Source organism: Ictidomys tridecemlineatus, chromosome 3 (assembly GCF_052094955.1).
Source record: "Ictidomys tridecemlineatus isolate mIctTri1 chromosome 3, mIctTri1.hap1, whole genome shotgun sequence".
Taxonomy (NCBI): domain Eukaryota; kingdom Metazoa; phylum Chordata; class Mammalia; order Rodentia; family Sciuridae; genus Ictidomys; species Ictidomys tridecemlineatus.
In genome coordinates, this window is record NC_135479.1 from 140,117,273 (window position 1) to 140,136,130 (window position 18,858).

The 18,858-nt window shown below is 36.4% G+C and overlaps 1 protein-coding gene across 11 annotated transcripts in view; it reads right to left on the reverse strand.

Moving 5' to 3' along the window:
- Positions 1–18,858, reverse strand: part of LOC110597379 (oxysterol-binding protein-related protein 11) — an 80,244-nt gene that overhangs the window by 54,407 nt on the left and 6,979 nt on the right. For 8 of the 11 annotated variants that reach the window (XR_013436827.1, XM_078043932.1, XM_078043929.1 and 5 more), the window contains 4 exons: positions 7,477–7,545; positions 2,696–2,871; positions 1,780–1,859; positions 115–291 (listed from right to left, as the gene is read on the reverse strand). Coding sequence is in view for 10 of the 11 variants with exons in the window: in XM_078043932.1 (XP_077900058.1) it covers positions 115–291; positions 1,780–1,859; positions 2,696–2,871; positions 7,477–7,545 (502 nt within the window). In the remaining variant the exon portion in view is untranslated. The remainder of the gene's footprint in view (positions 1–114; positions 292–1,779; positions 1,860–2,695; positions 2,872–7,476; positions 7,546–18,858) is intronic. The other 3 variants (XM_078043933.1, XM_078043938.1, XM_078043936.1) reach the window with 3 other exon arrangements.

Sequence of the window (18,858 nt, forward strand, 5' to 3'; positions counted from 1 at the left end):
ACAAGGGCCCCAGAAGACAAAAATAGAGTATGTAAAAAAAAAAAAATTCTATGACAAAATCAAGCAGGCAGTATACCATTTTGCATTTTAAGCTTGATTTTAATTCATACTTACTTCTCTGACTTCCACAAGATGGTCTGGAGGTAAGTGAGCTCTTTTGCTCACTGATTGCAGTTTGGAATGTCCAACATTAAAAAAAGAAATGGCATTTTGACTTGGTCTCCTCTGGGATATAGGAGAACTACCACTAGATGCAAGTGAGAAGCTCCGTGACTTCAGAGGAGGATTATTCTGTTAGACAAAGGAAAATAATTCTTTTTTTCCCCCAATTTAGGCTTCTTAACCATCAAACTACCATATACTTAAGGTTTACACATGAACAATTTTAAAAATTAAATTCAGAATTGACAAAAGAACATTTCAGAAGATGACAAAAATTTAAGCATTTCACATATCCACAGTAAACTGGAAATTTACCCAGAAATTTTCCAGTTTTATACCCTCAAATAACTTTTTCACATTTTATAAGTATATTAGAATAACAAATTTTTTATGTTTTCAGATTTTTAAGCATCATGATTAATACAAACACGGTACTCAACAATATGTAATCTAATACATCTGATGAAACATGCACGTTTCTCTGGAAAAAACTAGGGCTTTCTGATCATCACTAAAGAGTAGAATTTTGTAGTATATAAGAAAAACTATTATGTCAGATTTCCTGAAAAATAGACTACAGACCTAAATTACAAACAATTTTAAAAATCAGTTAGTAGAGCAAAACATAAGGAAGAATGGAAAAGAAAAGTCAAGTAATCACCTAAGTATTGAATCTTTTACACACACTGTCCATATATTACTTTTCAGACATCTCTAATTTCAGATGTCAAGTACTAAGACTTATTTTCCCCTTACAAAAATTTTAAAAATACTCCAAAGAAGATAGATGAATGAGTGACAAATAAGCAAATGAAAAGAGTTCAACATGATTAGTCACTAGGGAAATGAAATCAAAACCACAATAAGAGGCTACTTTACTTATACCTACTAGGGTGACTGAAATTTTTCATTCGTAAAGAACAATAACAAGTATTGGCAAGAATGTGGATAAACTGGAACCCTCATACATTGTTGGCAATGTAAAATGGTATGCTGCGTTTTAAAAAGTTTGGCAGTTCTTCAAAAAGTTAGAACTAACACAATTCAGCAATTCCACTGTTACATACATACTCTAGAGAAAGGAAATCATATGTTCACCCAAAAGCCTGAACACAAATGTTGGCAGTATTCATAGTATCCTTCAAATGGAAACAATCCAAAATTTCCATTGGCTGGCTTGTGGATAAGCAAAATGTTACATCCATAAAATGGAATACTATTCACTTTTTAAAAAGAACAAAGTACATGCAACAGTGTAGATGAATCTTGAAAACATTATGTCAAGGGGAAAAAGCCAGACACAATAAGCCTGTATTTTGTATAATTCCCTTTATATAGAATCCATGGAAACAGGAAATAGAGTAGAGTTTGCCAAGGACTTGGGAAAAGCTGAATAAGGACTTCTGGTGGTATGAGTTTTTGTAGTAGGTTATGGAAATGTGGAATTAGATGACTGCAATGGTTGTACAACCTTGTCAATATACCAAAACCATGAAATTCTACTTTTTAAAAGGATACATTTGATGGTATGTAAATAGTATCTCAGTTTAAAGATAAAAAGGACAACAACATTCTTTTCCCATTTTGTGCATTAATACTGTTTATAAATCCACATACCTTTCCAATGGCTTCAGTGTGGTGCTGTGTACATATCTGAAGTCTGCTAACCCAATGTTGTCGCTCTTTAGCATCTGTGGCTGATTAAAAAAAGTCTAAGTTATTTCCTTTTATTTTTATTTCAGAATATAATTGTCCACAACTAAAGAACAGATGATTAAAAAGCAAAGATTGGTTCCACTCTCCCTAGATCAAATTTTCCTCCCTGACTAGAGGAAAATAGGAAAGAGCTCAAAGAATCAACCTTGTTAGGGAAAATAGTAGCTAAGTGTAGAAATTTCATAAGGAAGATAAAGCACATGTGTACATGCAACTAGGTGGGGTTATGAGACTGACTTAGGTTTCTTACAATAAAATGTTCTTAATGTTCTTAATTAAAGAAATAAGTTTTATGAAGGATTTGAGGTATCATTAATACTTTCAGATCTTATCATTACCATTATACTTTGTATTTATTAAATGAAAAAACACAAATTTCTACACGAATAAAAATATCTAAACAGAAATTATGCTTTATTTTAATGAATACAGACATTTTAATAAATCCCAACTATATACATTAGTCACTAAAAACTGCAAAGAGGGTATACAAATGAAATCAAGTAAAGGGGCAAAAACACCTCTGAGGCAGACATTAAAACATTATTTAGATTTCTTAGTAATCAGCATTTTGTCTACAGAGTTTTTGAGAGGATACAATCCTAAAAAGACATGACCACTGTTCCACTTTGAAAAAAGTTATATATTGAAACAGATTCATAAATTCTCAAGAGCAGTTCCAAGACCCAGAACATTGTGTCTATATTACCAATGACAGTAGTTTCTACTTCTAAAATCCAAATAAAAGCAGGTAAGTATACCAACTTCTCAAGGAAAGAAGAAAATCACAGTGTTAATTCTCATATCACAGTCGTACCTCTCAGTTTATACTGCTCCCCACTGGCGGCATTAACAGTAAAAGTGTGAGAGTCTTCATCACTGGGTGATATTACAGCTCCTGCAAGCTGCAAAGTACCTCTGGGTTTTTGATTTCTAGACTGTTCATTCACAAAGTATTCCAATAGACCAGCTTCATTGTTTAAGACAAAAAACCTGTAATAATATTAAGAAACTGTAATTTTTATTTTATTTTAAAGAGAGAGAGAGAGAGAGAATTTTTAATATTTATTTTTTAGTTTTCGGTGGATACAACATCTTTGTATGTGGTGCTGAGGATCGAACCTGGGCCACACGCATGCCAGGCGAGCGTGCTACCACTTGAGCCACATCCCCAGCTCCAAGAAACTGTAATTTTTAAACACTTTCCCTAGCCAAACCAAAGCAAAGCAAATTTCAGTCACTTAAAATCCTTGGGGTTAGCCAGGTGCAGTGGCACACTCCTGTAATCCCAGTGACTTGGGATGGTGAGATAGGAGGACTGCCAAGTTGGAGGCCAGTCACAGCAATTTAGCAAGACCCTATGTAAAACAAGTGGGCAGAGGCTGGAGATGTAGCTCAGTGATAGAGTGCTTCCTTAGCATGCATGAGGCCCTGAGTTCAATTTCTAGTATAAAATAAAAACAAAATAATGGGGTTATGTTACTAAAAAAATAAAATTCAAAAGCATTTCCAGAAGTAGCACTTGGAAACACTATGATGGATTTCCTAGCAGTAAAAATTTTGGCAAAGTTTAGTGAGTTTGATAAAAACACAAACCTGAGGGACAGGCATCTATTTAACTTTGCCCTATTTCAATGCTGGTGCTTATTTTTCCAAAGATTCGAAGGGATTATTTAAATTAACATAAAATAGCTATTAACATTATCTTACACTTCTAAGACATATGACTTCCCCTTTATGTCCATATTAATCTAAAAACATTACTCTTGCAACCTGGAAAATTCTGATAGCAAGAAAATGATCTCTTGTTGGTGCAGTGGCACTATAATCCCAGCTGCTTGGTAGGCTGAAGCTCAGAGGATGGCGAGTTTAAAGCCAGCCTCAAACAAAAAGCAAAACGCTAAAGCAACTCAGTGAGACCCTGTCTCTACATAAAATACAAAACAGGGCTAGTTATATTGTTCAGTGATTGAGTGCTTAGTATGCATGAAGCTCTGAGTTTAATCCCCAGTAATGAAAATGAAAAAATAAAAAAATAAAGGATCACAGAGAAATTGTCATGAGTATCCAGCAAAGGTGTAATCTGGATACTCATGACAGTATCTAATCTTTTGTTAGTTCCTCTGCAGGATGTGGGGAAAAGGGGTAAGCAAGCAAAAGGACAGGCTTACTAATCCTATGGCCTTTCCACATGTTCTTAACCTTTCTGTTCCCTCCTCATCGCTCCACCTATTTGCTTTATGCTGAAGATCCAGTATAACTATGCTGTGCCTCAAGAACTCCAGCTAGATACACAGAAAATGGAAAAGGAAGTTTTAATCAAGGTGGGCCTACAGCAGTTGATGTGACAAATTGAGACCTCTATGATTGGACAAACTGGCAAAGAGTAAGGGCTCTGTGTTTTCAGTAGAAAACAGGAATGAGTTGTCTTCATTCCTATACCTTCTGGTGCTGCTACACTGGCCTTGTGCAATAATATAAACAGTTGTGCCTTCTTCCCTGGCCTCAACTTGCCACTAATCTGAAATGCCATCTCTTATGGTTTGGATATGTGTACCCGCAAAAGCTCATGTGTGAGACAATGCAAGAAAGTTTCAAGGTGAAACAATTGGGTTATGATACCTTAACCTAATCAATATATTAATCCACTTAAATGTATTAACCACGTGGTAAATGTAGGTAGGTAGGGTGTTGCTGACTGTGGGCATGCCTTCAGGGTATATATTTTGTCCCTGAAGCTCGGGGCTCAGCTCTCTCTGTGCTTCCTGATTGTCATGTCCTGAGATACCCTTCCTCCTCCACATCCTTCTGCCCTGATGTTCTGCCTCACTTGGACCCAGAGCAATGGAGTCTGCCATCCATGAACTGAGACCTCTCAAACTGTGAGAGCCAAATAAACTCTCTCTCCTCTAAATTGTTCTTGTTAGGTCTTTTGATCGCCCAAGTGAAAAAACTAACATAAAACCTGTTATATACACTAAGCCTTATATGCTTAGATCTATTTGGGGCTTTCTTAATTGTGAGGCTTTCTTAATAATATTTAATGTGCACAAAGTCCTAAGAGAACAAAGAATAGCATTAAGAAAAAAGATAAGCCAGGCATGCTGGTGCACACCTATAAATCCAGCTATCTGGGAGGCTAGGCAGGAGAACTGCCTGGACAACTTAGTGAGACTGTTATCAAAATAAATTTTAAAAAACATGTGCCAGGCCCTGGTTTCAATCCCTGGTACTGCCAAGAAAAAAAAAAAAAGACAAGGAATTCTTAAAATGCTGTGTACTATTTAAATGTGTGAATATTCAAAAGCTCACAAAAAAAAAACTGAGATGGAAAAATGCAAATGAAAGGCTTGACATGCCCCCCCCTTTTTTAAATAAAAAAAATTAGAAATGACCAGCTGCAGAGGTGCACACCTATAATACTAACTACTCAGGAGGCTAAGACATGGTTGCACATGACTATAATCCAGCTACTTCAGCTACTCAGGAGGTTGAGGCAGGAGGACTACAAATTCAAAGCCAGCCTGGACAATTTAGTGAGATCCTATCTCAAAATAAAAATAAAATAAAAAGGGCTTTGGATGTAGCTTAGTGATAGAATGCCCTGGGTTCAATCTCTAATACCACCATCACCAAAAAAAAAAAAAAAAAAAAAAAAAGCTAGAGAACTTTACTTTTCACTTTAGTAGGAATGAGTCCCTTCTAAATTTTCCTACCCAGCTTTGACCTCTCATATGACCTCCAACTTCATAATGCCATCTCTATTCAATCCTTCCTAACAATCCTTCAAGTTAAACAAGGACTAACCTTTTCTCTTAAAAAAAAAAAAAAAAAAATCACATTTTTCAGCAGTGCTTCTACTGCTCTCTAAAGTGTCCAAGAACCATTCTTTCATATGTTATTTTCATTTTCAAGTTACTTAAGGTAGGGAAGGCAAATCCACCTCCTGTTATTCTATCATGGCCAAAAGTAGAAGTCTCCAGGTGAATGTGAATTAGAAACAGCATGATAGGGCTGGGGCTGTAGCTCAGTGGCAGAGTGCCTGCCTCGCACATGTGAGGCACTGGTTTCGATCCTCAGTAACACATAAAAATAAATAAAGATATTGTGTCCCTATAACTAATTTTTTTTTTAAAAAAAGAAAGAAACAGCATGATATAACATATACAACTTTGTAAAAATAATGTCTACAAAAACAGACTTTGGGGTAAGAATTATCTGATTTCAAATTCTAGTTTCATCACTAAACCACAATAAAATACCACTCCACACCAATGGGATACCATTTTAAACAAAAATCAAAGAATTATAAATATTGGCAAAGTTGTAGAAATTAGAATCCTTGTACATTGTTGGTAAGGATGTAAAATAGTATGGTAGCTGTGGGAAACAGTTTGGAATCTCTCACTCCCAAATTAAACATGAGCCACCCATGCATGGTAGTATATGCTACTTGGGATACTGAGGCAAGATGACTGCTTGAACCCAGGAGTTTGAGGCAAGTTTGGGCAACACAGCAAGAACCCATCTCCTTAATAATAATAATAATAATAATAATAATATATATATATATATATATATAAAAACAGAATTACTATGTGACCCACCAACTTTACTTCTGGGTATAGAGAAAAAGCAGAGACTTGAACAGATACTGATTACCCAATATTCACCACTATTCACAGCAGCATTATTCACCATAGCCAAAAGATAAAAGCAATCCAAATGTCTATCAACAGATGAATGGATAAACAAAATGTATTACATACATATAATGGAATATTATTCGGCCTAAAAAAGAAAGAAGTTCTGACACATGGCTACAACATAGTTGAATCTTGAAGATAGTGCTAAGTGAAACAGCAAGTCACAAAAAGACAAATATTGTGTGACTCCACTTATAAGAGGTACTGGGAGTAATCAAAATTGAAGACAAAAGTAGAACAGTAGTGGCCAGGGGGTAGTAGAAGGGGAGTTTTTACATAATGGATATAGACTTTTAGTTTGAAAAAATGAAAAAAGTTCTAGATATGAATGGTGGTGTTAATTGTACAAACATTTAAGTGTATCTAATGGTATCTAATAGTTTATAATAGTTAAAATGGTCTATCTTTGGTATTTCATGACAAAAAAAGGTTTTTGGGTTTTTTTTTTTTTTTATTTTTATCTCTGCCCTGCAACTATCAGTTCCACAAAGTATTTGACACAGCTGGCTTTCTTACTTGCTAATTGCTGTGTGACCTTGGGGTGGTTCTTTAATCTCTCCAAGGTCCCAGAGAAGTTTTGAGAAATCAGCATAAAATACCTATTTCTTTCCCCTCAGAACATAAGCTCTGTAAGTATAAAAAGCATAAGACAGGTAAACACATGACTCTAATCCTAATGTAAGAGTACTTTTGAGGTATTTAAAGCTGTCACTTGAACGCCCTCACCTTCTAAGAAAGAAAATAAAGTCACTAAACTTTAGAAAACCCAGAAGAAATTCTTTTCTAAAAGGTTTCCTGTCATGTTTTTACTGAGGTAATATCTGAATGTAAAACTACCAGCCCCATTTTTCTGGTTTCTTAGGAGATTGATGTCATATAAACAATCACTTACCTGTATTGCCACCCAGTGACAAGGTTGGTGTACTTCATTAAATAACCATACACATTTTCCATGTGATCACTATTAAAAAAAGAAAGAAAGAAAGAAACAGAAAGTCAATTAAAATTAAAAGTCTCAAGAAGGTAATTGCAAACTTTTGAAAATGGCTATAGATATAGATATTTTCCATAAATGCCTCAAATTTTCTTTAGAAATAAAATGTTAAAAGGGTTTAACAGAGGGGCTGGAGTTATGGCTCAGCCCCTAGCACATGTGAGGATCTGGGTTTGATCCTCAGTACCACATAAAAATAAATAAAATAAAGGTGTCCAACTATAACCAAAAAATAAGTACTTTTTAAAAAAGAAGGAAAAAAAAGGGTTAACAAAGGCATTTAATTCCCCAAATTTCATACCTATAAGACTTTATTTTATTAGATTTCTTCAAAACAAGTGTAATATATCATACATTATTATGTATTAGATTTACTGCAAACAAAATCATTATACAAATATAAAATTTCATATATTCTCTGACCTATTCTTATCTATATATAGATATGTATGCATAGCATATAGATACGTATGCTGTTTATAAATTAAAATGTTGTGTCAGACTTCTTCAATAGTTATATAATAAAATCCAGTTTTATGGTTCAAAAATAAACTAAAAAAGGTATCTAGATCAAATATTGCCTCCTTACTCTGGAGGAACATACAAGGGGCCAAGTTCTGTCTTTGAGTCTTGGTTTCTAAAATAAATCCTTGGAGGGTGTGTTGTTGTTTTCCAGTTAGGAGGATCAAACCCAGGATCTTGGTACATGCCAGGGAAGCATGAGGTACCATTTAGCTATTCTCTTTTTATTTTGAGTCAGTATCTTGCTACGTTGCCCAGGCCAACCTTGAACTTTTGATCCTCCTGACTCAGTCTCCTGTGTGCCTGGAGTAGCTGGAGTAAAGACTGAGTACATGTCCCCTCTCCCCCTGCATTTTTCTTCCATTCCAGGGTTAGCAAGCAACATTGTTTATTAAATTAAACTCTTCAAGTGCTTTTTGGTTTCAGGTCATTAAAAACAGGTCAGGAAAACAAAGGTTTCTAAAATGTCAGCCCAAAGTTCTGATAACTAAACACTATTCTGCCATGTTATTAAAACTGACAGCACCAGCTGAATTCTCATTTCAATATTTTCTAAACCATGCAATTAAAAGGAAGTCCCCTCCCTACCCCTTTCCTTCCTCTTCCTCTCCTCTCTCTCTTTCTCTTTTTTTTTTTTTTTTAATTTGCCACTGGGGAATGAATGCAGAGGTGCTTTACCAGCCCCAGCCCTCTTTATTTTTTTATTTTGAGACAAGGTCTTGTTAAGTTGCTGAGGCTGGCCTTTAACTTACAATCCTCCTGCCTCACCTTCCCAAGTCCCGAGGATTACAGGCATATGCCATGGCACCTAGCAAGAAAGGATTCTTCTCTAGAAAACCACTTTGGGGTTTTGGCTAGAGTTTCTATACTTCCATCCCCAGGTCACATCCAAGTTACTTCTGTTCCTTTGGTACTTCAGGAAGCAGAGAAATAACTTTGCTTGTCGGGTTCCCACATCTTTCTCAAGGTTCAGGCTTAAATAGCTCTTTGAGAATCACAGGAATCCCAGTTCCCATGGAGACTGTCTCAAAATAATTTTCCACTGAATTCCTTCTCTGTTTTCTGTTTTAGGTATTTAACACCTAAGTTCATCTTCTCTAACCTATTCTTACCTATAAAACTTACTAGTCCATTTTATCCTGGAACTATATAACCTCTATATTTATACTGTCCAACAATCCACAAAAAGGCTGGTAGTATACAACCTAAATTAGATATTTCCTCAACATGGACAAGATATTTCATAATTCACTATTTGGGGAATTTCTCCTTAACCTAGGTTCTCTATGCCAAGTCTTTGTTTCTAAACAAGTGTCAATTCATAGCCATTAGCATGTAGTAGAAGCAATTAGGACTGGTACTAGAACTGCATGTATTCTTCAAATAATGCAAACTATAGGGAGAATCTTTTGAAAACCTTACATATAACATGTATATCTGAAGAAAAAAGTTTTATGTAAAAGCAGTCAGGGGCTGGGGTTGTAGCTCCTTGGTAGAACGCTTGCCTAGCATGCGTGAGGCACTGGGTTCAATCCCCAGCACCACATAAAAATAAACAAAACAAAGGTACTGTGTCCATCTCCAAATTAAAAAAAAAAAAATTTAAGTATAAAAGCAATCAAAGAAAATACATCATTTCTTTTACCTTTTCTCAGTCACTACTTTCATTTTACTAACAATAGTTCTCATTTCCAAGTTATTACTATCAGTCATTTAGTAGTTAACAATGAATTTTTAAAAGCAGACAATTTCAATATCATACACTAAAACAATCTAAAGTATACCCTTATATATCACAATATAGTAATGTTTTGTGTATTTTTATTGTTATATTTTATCAATGCATATATCTAAAGAGTTAACTTTCTCACAAAAATTACAAGGATACTGTCATGGCTTATTTGATAATAGCATAAAGCCAGACTCAAAAGAACCAAATTCAAATAAGCAACTACAAACTTTTGGCTTATTTTTACTAAATAAAACACCTGTCCCCAGATTTCAGAGGGTCAAAGTAAGAACATTCTATTCTTTGGAATAGCTGGTTGCACTGTCCCTCATCTTCCTCTTTTTATGTATCTCAAGCCACAGCTACTATTTAATGCAATCAGCTAACATGGAATGACTGTGCCATCTGGTGGCTAACATAAAGAGCCATGTGACAACATCTTTGGTTCACCCCAAATTCTTTGATACAGGTTAAACATGCAAGGATTTCAGATTAGAAATGCTCACCAGTAAACTCTATACAAATATTCTAAAATCTGAAAGCTGTGAAACCTGAAACATTTCTGGTCCCAAGTGTTTCTTTTTCTTTTTTTTTTTTTTTTTTTTTTTTGTAGCTGTAGATGGACACTATGCCTTTATTTTGTTTATTTTTATGTGGTGCTAAGGACCAAACCCAGTGCCTCACATATGTTAAGCAAGCACTCTCCCACTGAGCTACAGCTCCAACCCCCCAAATGTTTCTGATAAAGGATACTCAACCTATGACCTATAGTACCTCCAACCTTCTGGCTTTACTCATTTAAAACAGGTGAATTTTCAAAGGGAAAATAGTAGTATAGAGGAAAAGGACCAGAGGCAGGAAGGAAAAGAAATACTAGGGAACAATATTGATTAAATTATGCTGTTACCTTATGCTCACATATAAGTATGTAACAATAAATCCCACTATTATGTATAATTATAATGCACCAATAAAAAATAAGGAGAGGGCTGGGGTTGTGGATCAGTGGTGGAGCACTTGCCTAGCATGTGTGAGGCACTGGGTTCAATCCTCAGCACCACATAAAAATATATAAATAAAATAAAGGTATTATGTCCATCTACAACTTAAAAAAAATGGAGAAAAAGAAAAATTGTAGTCTTTTTTGAAAAAATAAAATGTCAGTTTTTATAGATTTTAATGTATCTATTTTAATAAAATCTAATTATTAAAGTGGGAACACACTACATATCTGATTATATCAAACTACTTCGTGTTCTATGAAGCAGAAGTGACAGTCTAAAAAACTTAAGACACAGCTCAGAAGGCTGAGGCAGGAGGACTGTGAGTTGAAAGCCAGTCTCAGCAACTTAGCAAGGTCCTAAAAATACAAAAAAAGGACTGAGGATGTGGTTCAGTGATTGAGTGCCCCTGGGCTCAGTCCCCAGAACTAAAACAAAACAAAAAAACAAAAAACTTAAGACACTGAAAAATAAACTATAAGGGGTTGGGCTCAGCAGTAGAGTGCTTGCCTAGCATGTTTAAGGCACTGGTTTCAATCCTCAGCACCAAATAAAAATAAATAAATAAATAAATAAAATGAAGGTATTGTGTCCAACTAAAACTAAAAAAATAAAATAAACTATAAGCCAGGTACAGTGGTACACACCTGTAATCCCAGAGACCTGTGGGGGCTGAGGCAGGAGTATAGTAAGATTAAAATCAGACTCAGCAACTTAATAAGATCCTGTCTCAAAATAAAAAATAAAAGAGTTGGGGATGTGGCTAAGTAGTAAAGCAATGATGGGTTCAATCCCCAGTATTTAAAAAAAAAAAAATGATATGGAAGGACTGAAATGTAGCTCAGTGTGCCTAGCACGTGCCCGGCCCTGGGTTCAATCCCAGTACCACCAAAATTGAGTCAGGAGCAGTGGTGCATGCCTGTAATCCCATCTACTCAAGACTCTGAGACAAGAGGATTGCCAAGTGAAGTCAGCCTCGGCAACCTAGTGAAAACTCAGTCTCAAAACAAAAAATAAAAAGGGCAAGGGTGAGTAACTAATGCCTTTACTGAAATAGAGGTTGCAGAGAAAATTCTGCAATTAATCCAATTTAACATGTTGGATTTAAGGGTATTACAGAGCATATACAGGGAGATATCCTGTAAGGTGATGACAATATTTATGTCTGAGATATTAATTTCGAAGTCTTCAGCATATATACATAGAAAATATTTGAAAACATGATGGCAAATAAGATTACCTAAGAAGTAAATTATGAGGGATGAAACAGAGTCTAAGGAGAACTCTAAAGAAAAATCTTAAGTGCAAGCAAGAAAAGCAAGTGATCAGGAGTTGAGAAATAGAAGGTAGAAAACTATGAGAATACAGTAACCAGAGTCTTAAGATAAGTCTGTGGCCAAGTACTACTGAGAGAAAGATAAGTAAGAAGAAGATTAAGACATTTCTATTAGATTTAATAACCCAAAGATAACAGTTTAGAGAAATTTTACTAAGGACAGGGCCAGCTGGCAATAAATGAAGAGCAAAAAGAAGAAACAGGGATGGCTAAGGGGATGGGAAGTAGGCTTAAAAGAGGGTAGTTCTAAGTACATAATGAGAAGGAAGGAGTAAAGACTCAAGACTCAGGAGTAAGAGGGAAATGGGAAACAGGTGGGCTTCAGAGCCTAGGCAGAAGAATTAGATACTGTGAAGGTTAATTTAATGTGTCAACTTGATTGGGCCATAGGATTCCCACAATAAACACTATTTCTGGGTGTCTGTGAAGGTGTTTTTCAGTATACAAAAAAAAAAAAAAATCAGTATTTATAAAAAAAAAAAAGGAAGGAGGGAAGATTCATTTCCTTCCTGTATGCCTATCTGAACTAGAACACTGGTCATCTCCTGGCCTTGCACAGGAATTTAAATCATTGGCTTCCCTGGTCTCAGGCCCTCAGACTCAAGCTGAAATTACACCACCAGTTTTCTTCAGTCTTCAGCTTGCAGCTAGCAGAGCTTTGTATTTTGAGTTTGTATAATAACATGAACCAATTCCTCAGAATCTCAATCTCCATCAATCCCCCACCTACAAAAAGACACAAATCTATATCTGTTGGCATAGTTATAAATACATCCTATTGGCTCTATTCCTGGGAAGAACCCTAACAGACACCTTATAGCATTTAACTACAGGCAATAATTTATGCAAGCTGTTGTCAGTAAAAAGAAAGTACCAGTCAAGGTACAGGTTAAAATCCCTATTTCTATGAGGCAGAAAGTATCCTTTGAAAGGTGTAGTTTTGATTCATTTCATGGACTATAAAGAGCATGATGGCCATGCATGGTAATGCATGTCTATAATCCCAGCATCTCAGGAGGCTGAGGCAGGAGGATTGAGTTCAAAACCAGCCTCAGCAACTTAGTGAAGCCCTAAGCAACTTAGCAAGACCCTTTCTCTGAATAAAATACAAATAAGGGCTGGGGATGTGGCTCAGTGGTTAAGTGGGTTCAACTCCTGGTATGTATGTATGTATAAATCAATCAACCAATCAATAAATAGCATGATGAAGGGAGGGAGTAGTTTACTTAGCTGAGGAAAAAGCAACTGACATCAAGTAATAGTAGTGGCTACAGCATAGGTACCTCCCCCTGCTGTACAAACAAAAACTCTAAATGTGCTCTCTCTCTTGCATGTGATGTCCTGTGCCACCTAAGGACTCTGTCAGCAAGAAAGCCAACACAGATGTGGCTCCTTGATTATGGACCAGAAGAACTGGAGCCAGCCTACTGGAATCCTGGGGGAGCTGCTCCAGAGTGTATGTAGAGTAGATCCAGTCAGCTCAAGGAATTAACTGCAGTGAACCTTCCAATTAGCCACCAAGATTCCATTCAAGGAATAATTTGTTGCCCCAAAGTCTCTAAGTCTGCTTAACTAGGGAACCCAACCACTCATTATCAATATACATACAAATTCTGAATATCTGTAATTAGGTGTTTAGACATGGAAGAACTATTTGTTTATTTATATGGTGTTAGGAATTGAACCCAGGGGTGCTCTGTCATAGAACTTCACCCCCATCCTCTTTTTATTTTTTTCTTTTGAGACAGGGTCTCACTCACAAGGTTGCTAAGGCTGGCCTCCAACTTGGGATCTTCCTGCCTTAGCCTCCCAAGGCACTGAGATTACAGGCATGTACCACTGTGCCCAGCTTGTAATTTATTTAACTTTTTAATTTCCCCAGTAGCAATGATTACTTCTTATTCATCCCTTTAGCACCTAGAGTATGGCCTGAGATATAACAGGGACTCAATAAATTATGTTGAATGAATTAAACGATAGAAAGAGAGAAGCAAAATTTTTCTGTCCTCTCTCCTGCAAAGAGTCTTAAAAAAAATGTTAATGCTCTTTGGCCTAAATTTCACTTCTAGATAATGAGTCTAAAACAAATGTTTAGAAATGTAGACCAAAACAAAAACCTGAAACAGGGTTCGGGTTGTGGCTCAGTGGTACAGCATTTGCCTAGCATGTATGAGGCACTGGGTTCAATTCTCAGCACCACATTAAAAAAATAAATAAAAGATATTGTGTCCATCTACAGCTAAAACAAAAACAACCCAAAACAAAAACAATACAACTTTGTAGACAAAGTTAATGCACAACTATGTTCACTATGGCACTATTTATTGTGGTTAAAGAAAAAAAAAGAAGTGTGTGTGGCAGGGAGATAAAAGGGAGGGGACAAACTAAATGAAGTAGTATTCACCAATTAAAATGTTTATGAATTTCTAACAAGGGTACTGTTTATTATGATCATTAAAATTGTAAGTCACAAAATGTTATGTAATATACAAAATATATGCACAGAATAAAAGTACATAAAATAGCAATTGTAATTGTAGTTTATCACTAGATGGAAGAATTATCAGTATTTACCTTGTTCCCTTTAATGTTTTACATTTTCCAATTTTCATATTATATTATTTTTACAATCAAATAAAACATTTTTTAAATGTTCAATTGCTGAGTATGGTGGTGCACAGCTATAATCCCAGCAATTTAGGAGGCTGAGGCAAGTTTGAGGCCAGTCTCAGCAACTTACGGAGGCCCTAAGCAACTTTGCAAGACCCTATTTCAAAATAAAAAAATTAAAAGGTCTGGAGATGTAGCGCAGTGGTAAAGTGTCCCTGGGTTCAAACCCCAGTACCAAAAGAAAAAGTTCAATTATCTGAAATAAGTGGAATACTAGGCACAGAGCAATTTACACTTATTAACATTATGAAATGAGCAGGACGCGGGAGTGTGTGCAAATAGTCCCAGCTATTTGGGAGGCTGAGGCATTCAGATTGTTTGAGCCAGAAGTTCAACACCAGCCTGAGTAATGCATGAAAATAAAAATTAAAAAGTGAACTGGAGGACAGATCAATAGTAGATCACTTGCTTAGCATTCTCCAGACCCCTGAGTCCTATCCCCAGTTCCCCTAAACACATACACACACCAGCATAAATGAAATATTTTAGAACTTTCCAATGTGACTCTATGAACAATACTTTTTGGGATATGGAACTGAGTTTCCCATAAATCCTTAATTCCTAAAATAGAATACACATACCCAAAACTGGGCTGAGTACCTAGTTGAACAGGGTAAAAACTATAATTTCTTTTTAGCATAAATTTACATGACTGTAAGAAATTAAAGCATTTTTATATCAAAACTCACATAAATGTTAAAAAGATATTTGCTCTCTCCTCACACGTGTCCATGTGGAGAACTTGCCCTGAGACCTCTTGTCCTCTCTCACCACCCCCCATCCTGACTGTTCCCCCTTATTCCTCTGTAGCTGGCATGAATATAGTTCAGTCCCTCCTGGGCTCTTCTCCTAGGAGCTATTATCTTAATCACATCCCACATAGGCAAGGGAATGGGTATCCGCCATAGGAGGGATGGGTTGGCTGAAATAAAAGCTATATAAGTAATACATCAGAAATAAAGACAAAAGGCAAGAATAATTTTAAAGCAGGGGCATGAGGGGTCGACCAGAGGGGTCTGGCTTCTAACAAAGAAAAGCCTCTCCCCCTTTTATTTACAGATGATCCGTAGGTGTAAGGATTCAGTACAGAAGGAGTCTTGTTTTGGTGTTTGCTTCTCGGTGTGGCAGGGTTCTTGCAGTAAACAGGTTGGCTCTTGGCAGGTTACTCCCATCTCTGGGGCTGTGTTTGAACTTGACCTGTGAGCTAGATCAGGGTGCCAGTTTGAGTTGGGCATTCTCTAACCACAGGATTCCACCTGAGAGTTCCCAAAACATCAACTTCCCTGCCTCAGGGTTCAAACATTGCTCAGTTCATACACAGCTCATAAATGGCTTCCCACAGATCTACTTGCCTACCCAAAGAAGGTATTCTTACTTGATCTCTGACAGAGACAAGGTCTCAGTTACCTGTGACTGGGTAAGCAGGCATGTCTAATTGCAGAGTAAAATATTAGCAAACCTACTCTACCCAGGATAAAGCCATTTTCTCCAGTGAGCTTTTCCAGTAATACAATTGATCATTTCCTCACACCAGAATGGCTATTGCTAAAAGAAGAGTAAATAAAAAGTGTGGTGAGGATAGGGAGAAATTGGAACCCTTATGCACTGATGGTAAGAATGTGAAATGGTGCCACTGCTATGGAAAACTATGGCAGTTCCTCAGAAAAAATTAAGACATGGAATTACATATGGTCCATCAATTTCACTTCTGGATATATACAAAAGTACTGCATGGCAGAGACTCAAACACATACCTGTACACCAATTTCACAATAGCCCAAGGAGGAAACAATGTAAATATGCACACACAATGGAAGATTATGCAGCTTCCAAAAGGAAGGAAAATCTGGTACATTCTACAAAACGGTTGCTACAGTTTGGATGCTGAATGTCCTCCAGAGGTCCACCTGTACAAGGCTTGATCCCCAGAGGGTGCTATTAGGAAGTGCTATTGACCTTAAGAGGTGGGGCCTTATGGGAGGTCCTTAGGTTACTGGGAACATGTCCTTGGAGGGGACCCTAGTCTCCTCTTCATTCTTTCCTTTTGCTTCCTAGCTTGTGATGTAAGAGGTTTTTACTCTGCTATCCACTCCTGCCATGATGTTTACCTCATCATGGGCCTATACCCCCTGATCTTGGACTGGAATCTCTATAATTATAGGCCAACCCCAAAATAAATCACATCTTCATAAGCTGTCTCAGGTATCTCTCTGTATTATCTTTAAGAAAATAAAATAGAGATAATACAGAGAGATACCTGTATCTTTTCCTTAAAGGAAAAGGGGAGGGAAGGATAAAATTACATAAAGAACCAATCAAATATAAATTAATAGATGAGCAAAAAGATATCTAGTAGAGGAAACAGAAGAAGAGCAGGGGAAGACAGGAGGGAAAAGGAGGGATCATGAACTAAAATAGATTTCCATGCATGGATGAGTTTGTCAGGATGAAACCAACTACTATGTGTAACCATTAAGCTCTAATTTAAAAAAATAAATAAAAATAACATGGTGGTTAACAAAATGGTTAGCCTCAAAAGCATTAGGTTTGGGGCTGGGGAATGTGGCTCAAGCGGTAGTGCGCTCGCCTGGCATGCGTGCGGCCCGGGTTCGATCCTCAGCACCACATACAAACAAAGATGTTGTGTCCGCCAAAAACTAAAAAATGAATATTAAAAAATTCTCTCTCTCTCTCTCTCTCCTCTCTCTTTAAAAAAAAAAAAAAAGAAAAAGCATTAGGTTAAATAAAATAAGCCAAACACAAATATTATAAAATTCTACTTATATAAAATACTTACAGAGTAGTAAATTCATACAGATGAGGTAGATTACTAGTTGTCAGGGGCTAGAGAGAAGGGGAATGGCAAGTTTTTGCTTAATGGATAGACAGTTTTCATCTGAATGACCAAAAAAAGTATGGAGATGAACAGTAGAATGGTTATGTAACAATGTTAACATAATGCCACTCAACTATCACTTAAAATGGTTTAAATGGTAAACTTCATATTATTATATTTTACCACACTAAGAAAAAATACAACTTGATTGTAACCTGATTGTGAGTTTTCTGTCTCAGCTTGTCCTGAACACAGAATATTATTTATTGACCTCCCCAAACTGAATAATAGGTATAGTGATAGACAAATATATAGATATAGATATTACAGAGTAGACTATAAAATTCTTTTGAAATTTGAAGATAACAAGAAAATTCCAAGAAAGGTATAACCAGTCACAAGCCACCTTAATCACAAACTAGATGCCCTGAGGGTACCCACTGTCTAATTTTGTTAGAGATATTTCACAAAGTTTGAGAAGCAGAGCTGTCAAGTGTTCACCCACCTAGATCAAGGGGAAAAACTCAAAAAGAAGAAAACACTGTGCATAATCTGATTCTCACAACTAGACACTTGACCACAGAGCCTGAAAACCAAATGGCACAAAAACTCCTACCTGGCAAAGTAGAAAGTCACCTCTAACACCTCCACTAAGTTAGAAAGCTGTTTGATGATGATGAAAAGAGCATGCAATTACCAGCAGACAGATTTAGATTTGAATTCCAATTTGACCTTGGGCAGATAACACATCTATACTTAAATTTCCTCATCTGTACACAGGGACTAGAAACGTCTATCTTGTAGATTTATAATGAAGCAAGAATAAGAGATTATATATTTCAACCCCTATATGTTTGAAGAATACTTCAACATGGTGAGTGCTTCACAAACATTGATTTTCTCCCACTCTAGGAAGTCAGTACTTTTGCTGGCAAAAGGCTCATTTTCTAGATCACATTTCTAAGTCTTTCTTATCTTTGCAAGCCTGACACTTTCAAATGAGAATATTGGAACCTAAGGCCCTGAGACTTCTACTTCTTTTAATTTAAAAAAAGAATTTCTGGCTGGAGTATAGCTCAGTGGTAGAGTGCGTGCTTAGCAAGCTCAAGGGCCTAGGCTCAACATTCAGCACCAATAGGTATCTTGTCAGGAACTATATTATGAGATTTACCCTACTTACAAACCA